This window comes from Elephantulus edwardii, unplaced genomic scaffold, assembly GCF_000299155.1.
Source record: "Elephantulus edwardii isolate Elephantulus edwardi_28Jun2011 unplaced genomic scaffold, EleEdw1.0 scaffold00113, whole genome shotgun sequence".
Taxonomy (NCBI): Eukaryota; Metazoa; Chordata; class Mammalia; order Macroscelidea; family Macroscelididae; genus Elephantulus; species Elephantulus edwardii.
The window spans coordinates 11,217,647-11,223,404 of NW_006399863.1; the positions used below are offsets into that span (position 1 = coordinate 11,217,647).

A 5,758-nucleotide genomic window follows, 5' to 3' on the forward strand; every position below is an offset into this window, starting at 1 on the left:
ATCTATTGGTTGGTACAATGAAGGAACTACTTTTTTTTATGTTGCTTGTGTTAATTGTCTCTTGTATTTTGCCCAAGTATTATTGTTTGCAATCATATAGTTATTTACTGTATAAAGTGATAATAATGCCTCCTGTTTTCTTCTCAGCAGGGCTTGTTGTTGTGTGTATTTATTTACTTTTTCATGACTGACAGGGCACTCTAAAGTGTACTGAATTATTTTATGTATTTTTTAAAATTTGATATATAAAATAAAAAATATCAAAGAGACTTTCCAGAAAGGAATTTACTAATTTAAAAATGCAGTTCATTTTTTTTCATATGAAAAGAATCTTGAATGCATGCATGGGTGAGAAAATGCCTGTCTTATTTAAGAAACAATTTCTGTTGCACCACTTTCTTTAAAGCTGCTTTAACATCTTTGTTCCTGAGGCTATAAATCAAAGGGTTTAACATAGGACTCAAGAAGATATAAAAAACAGCTACAATCTTCCCCTGCTCTACAGATGATTCAGAAGGTGGTCTCAGATGCATGCAAAAAAGAGTCACATAAAATATAGTCACAGCCGTGAGATGGGACCCGCAGGTGGAGAAGGCTTTGCTCCTCCCCTCGGCAGAGCGTATGCGTAGGATGGCGGCGAAGATGAAAATGTAGGAGATGAGGATGATGGTGAGAGAGCAGGTGAGGTTGAATCCAGCCACCACAAACATGGCAGTTTCTTTGATGTAGGTATCTGAGCAGGCCAGGACCATGAGAGGCGGGTCGGAACAGTAGAAGTGGTTGATCTCATTGGGTCCACAGAAGGTCAGGCGTAGCATCAGTATGGTCTGTACCAGACCATTTGCAAAACCATAAACGTACGTTGCAATGACCAGAGACAGGCAGATACTACTGGACATTTTGCTACTATATAACAAGGGTTTGCAGATGGCCGTGTAGCGGTCATAAGCCATCGTTGTAAGCATGTAATATTCTGTGATCACCAGGTCAATGAAAACATGAAATTGTATCATGCAGCCAATGAAAGAAATTGTTTTTCTCTTAGATAAGAAATTAACAAGCATCTGTGGCGTGACGTTGGTGGCATAACAGAGATCTAGAAAGGAGAGATGACTGAGGAAAAAGTACATCGGAGTGTGCAGTTTTGAGTCGCTTCTAATCACAAAAATCATGCTCATATTGCCCATTATTGTTATAACATAGATCAGTAAGAATACTCCAAACAGGACAGGCTGCAAGTCAGCTCGGTCAGTGAGGCCCAGGAGAATAAATTCTGTCACCTCCGTGTAGTTTTTCTTTAACATTGTGTTTCCTCGTTTTATAGTGAGATCTAAAGAAAACGAAATAAAATTATTCTTCTTTCATAATTTATTCATTGTCTCATCTGATTTTTTTTTCTCTCAAGTGGTCTGATAGGTTTGTTTTGTTCCCCCTTGCCTCAGTTGTACACATATGTATCATGCAGAAATAAGCTATTGGACATGTGATTATTTGATCAATAAAATATTTATGTATAATATATATATATAACATCTTATGTGTACACATTTTGGTGTGTATTATCAAGTCAGAACTGACCCATAGCAAGTTTTCAGAGGCAGTGATTACAGGAGAGGAGATTACCTATCCTTCTCCCATGGAGAAGCGGATGGAATCGAGCTGTGTACCTTCAGGATTGCAATGTAGATTCTTACCAGTGTGCCACCAGAACTCCCCCTATATACATATATGCTGTTGTTGATTGCCTCCGGGTCAAGCATGACTCATAGTGACCTTATGAACAAGAGACCTGAAGGCCCTCTACAACTGTTGATATTTATCAAAGTTCATAGAGTTTCTGGAGGCATGTCATTTATATATGTATTTTACAGATGAAGTAACATATTTCTTGAAAAAATAACATATTCATGCACACACATCTATATGTGAAAGCTCTGATACATGAGTTATAAGAAGTTGTACTGCCAACATAAAAAAAAACATGTAGTTCAAATCCCCCAGCTGCTGTTGAGGAAAAAGATGCGATGAGCAGTCTCCTTCTACGCGATTGACAGCTTTGAAAATTTGCTAGAAGGAGAGTTACCTACAAGTTGATTCCAACTTGCTGTCACACAACAGTAACATATAGGACAGGACTCAGATTTGTTATTTACAGGAACATTATGAGTTGTACTCAAATTAACTGCACCTAACACAACAATGTGTTCGTGTGTGTCTCTCTGTGTGTGTGTGTGTGTGTGTGTGTGTAACTGAACCCTGCCCTATTCTGTGCCATCCTCCTCTTCTCTGATATGTTTGAGCTCCGTGCTGCAGTCACTGTGTCAATCCATCTCATTGAGGGTCTTCCTTTCTTTTGCTGAACCTCCACATTTCCAAGTATGAAGTCTTTTTCAAGAAATGACCCCTCCTTACAAAATACCGAAGTACATGAGATGACATTGCTCCGCCCTTGCCTCTCATGAGAGTCCAGTTGCACTTCTCCCAGACATTGTTCTTTTGACAGTCCATGGTATATTCAGCACTCTTTTTCCTTTTAAGGTAGTTTCATTAAATGTCCTCTGCATCACAGGTAGTGACTTAAAGTGATATTAAGATATGTTGTTTAGCTAATATGAACTAGGATCTATTTTACTGCTTATCTAACCTGATGATTGTTTTAATCGGATCTGTCCTCTGGCAATACATAGCCATTTCCTCCACTCTAATATACCTTATATCTATCTACAGAGAGATCTCTGGTATCCTAGTAGTAAACTGTGCTACTAATTCAACTAATCCAATTGAACCCACCAACTATTACACACAAGACAGGTGGATCTCCCCCTCCAGTGTAATTCATGGTCTCTGAAAGCTTGTTGGAGGGTCAGACATGAGTCAGTTCTTAATGAAGAGTAAACAACAATATATTTTAGTATGTATCCGATCACTGAAATATCACCAAAGTCTTAATATTGGGCTTCTCTAAGGTTTTCATATTTTTGTGAACACTTTTCATATTTTTATGAAAGCTTTTTCTATTTTTGTGAAAGGTTTAAACCTTAGTTTTAGGGGGATTAAATTACATCTTATAATTTTATGGTTAGACAAAATATATTAACAGAGTATATTAATATGTATTAATATGTATATTACTTGGAAGCAAGAGTGACTCAATGGCACATAATGACAAAGAAGCAATACCATATAGTAGTATAATATAGTTTGAATGAATTATCACTTTATTTTTACTGAACAAAATATTTCTAGGTCTCAAAAATCTAAAAAAGGAGGAACATGTATCTAATCATACCTGAAAAGAAGAGTGCTTTTCCAGAGACAGAACAGAAATAAAAAGCCTGAAGTTTATAGTGGTGTCATTACATAGGGACCAAATCCCCAAGGCTCAATTATTTCTAGCAGAAAATTGTTCTTATAACAAACAACGATTATCTCTATTATTCTGATCATTCCAAATTCATTTAGGATGTGATTTTTTTCCTGACTTCTCAGTATTATAATGAAATTCAGTCTCCTAAGAATGAAAAGAATAGGTTTCATTGCTTATTTTAGTTTATACCGAATATCTTGAGAAATAAAAAGGATTCTTGTTCATAAAATGTTAAGAAAAAAAGTTGGTTATTTTTAGGCGCCACTGAATAAACTCTGACTCCGAAATCCTTGAACAACAGATTGAGAATTTGACCTGTCCTGCGCCATCCTCATTATTTCTGTTCAAGATCATTGCTGCAGTCACTGTGTCAACAAAACTCAATATCTTTCTCTCCTCCTCTGATTTGTCACCTTTCCAAGTATAATGTGTTTTCCCCAAAACAAGCTTCTTTTTAATTACTTGCTGTGCATCTGAAAACTAGCCAATGAATAAGGAGGACAGACAAGACTGATGCCTTTGAGCTGTGGTGTTGGAGAAGCATACTGAATATCCCATAGATGGCCAAAAGGACACATTGATATGTCTTGGAAAAAGTGCAGCCAGAGTGTTTCTTGGAGGCACAGATGTTGAGGCTTCATCTCTCATACTTCAGGTATGTTGCAAGAAGGTGCTATTCCTTGGAAAAAGACATCATGCTTTGAAAGGTAGAGGGTAAGATAAAACAAGGAAGACCTTCCAACAAGATGGATTAGCATAACGTCTGCACTAATGGGTTCAAGTTGTATCAGAAATTATAAAGGTAACACAGGAATAGGTTTCAAGTCTATTTTTCATAGGATGACTTTGAGTTATACTCAACTTCAAGGTACATGACCACACCCTCTCCTGATACGTACTCACAGCATGTAATATGAAGTCTCACAATTTTTGCTTCTAAGGAACATTCTGGCTGCATTTCTTCCAAAACAGATTTTCTTGGTTTTTTTTTTTTTTGGTGAATCCATATTATATATTAACATTTCTTGGCAACACAACAGGGAGTGAATAATATGCATTATTGGTATATAGGAGGGTCTCTGTTTTGCTAATGGGAGTGGTCTGAGCCAAGGTACTCTGTGAAGTCATAGATGTAAGATGACTCCATGAGTTATCGAACTGGGTGATATTATCACTAATGACATGTTGTTGTTGATTGCTGTCAAGGTTGACTCATAGTGACTCTATGAATAAAAGACCTAATGTCTTTCCATGTTTATCATTGCTTTTCCAAGTTCATAGAGTTTCCAGAGGCATGTGGTTTAGGAAGTGGATGCTACTCCTGCTTCCCAACCTGTTTTACAACTGGGAACTCCACCAAACACTGTCCACAATGGGAAACCATGATATTTGATATCCCCATGGCACAAAGTTCAGCATCCCAGCAAGCCCAGGTTACCTCATATAGCACATTGACAAAGAGTGATGTGCAATTACAAGCAATTAATATTCAAGTCCCTCTCCCATTCCAAAGAAAGGTGATTCAACAGAATGTACAAACTATTGAATGATATCATTAATATCACATGCAAGCAGAATACTACTGAAGATCATTCAAAAACAGCTAGAACAGTATATTGATAGAAAACCATCAGAAGTTCAAGCAGGATTTAGAAAAGGCTGTAGCACCAGAGATATTATTGCTGACGTCAGATGATTATTGGCTGAAAATAAAGCTACCAGAAGAATGTCTATTTATGTTGTATTGACTGTGAAAAGGCATTTGACTGTGTGCCTCAAAAGAAGTTATGACTAACACTGAGAAGAGTGGATATTCCAGATCATTTAATTGTGATCACGCAAAACCTACACCTAAACTAGAAGGCTGTTGTCCAAACAGAACAGGGGGATGCTACATGACTTCAGCTTAACAAGGGAGGGTGTCAGAGTTGCACTCTCTCTCCATACCTATTCCATTTGTATGCTGAGTAAATTTTTTGAGAAGCAGGAGTCTATAAAGAGGAATGTGGCAGCAAGATCAGAGGCAGACTCATCAATAACCTGCTTTATTCAGGAGAACTTGAAGCACTTGATGTAGAAGATCCAAGAATGCATGCAGCTCTCAATAAGGATTGCATCTCAATTTCAAGAAAACATAGATTCTTATCACTGAACCTATAGGCAACATCATGATGGATGGGGGGGGGGGAATGACACCGTCCACAACTTCGTTTTACTTGGATCCACAATTAACACTTTTGGTACCAGAAGTCAGGAAATCAGGAGATGTATTATACTGAGAAATTCTGAGTTAAGGACCTCTTAAATTATTGAGGAACAGTGATGTCAGTTTGAGGAGTAAAGTGCATCTGATTCAGGCCATGATCTTTCCAACCACTTTGCTATGCATTT

At 37.4% G+C, this 5,758-nt stretch overlaps 1 protein-coding gene across 1 annotated transcript; it reads right to left on the reverse strand.

The window, feature by feature from the left end:
- Window positions 1–365: 365 nt before the first annotated feature.
- Window positions 366–1,304, reverse strand: LOC102871644 (olfactory receptor 1030-like). The gene has a single exon (XM_006892276.1). The coding sequence runs from the start codon at window positions 1,302–1,304 to the stop codon at window positions 366–368; it is 939 nt and encodes a 312-aa protein (XP_006892338.1).
- Window positions 1,305–5,758: the final 4,454 nt, after the last annotated feature.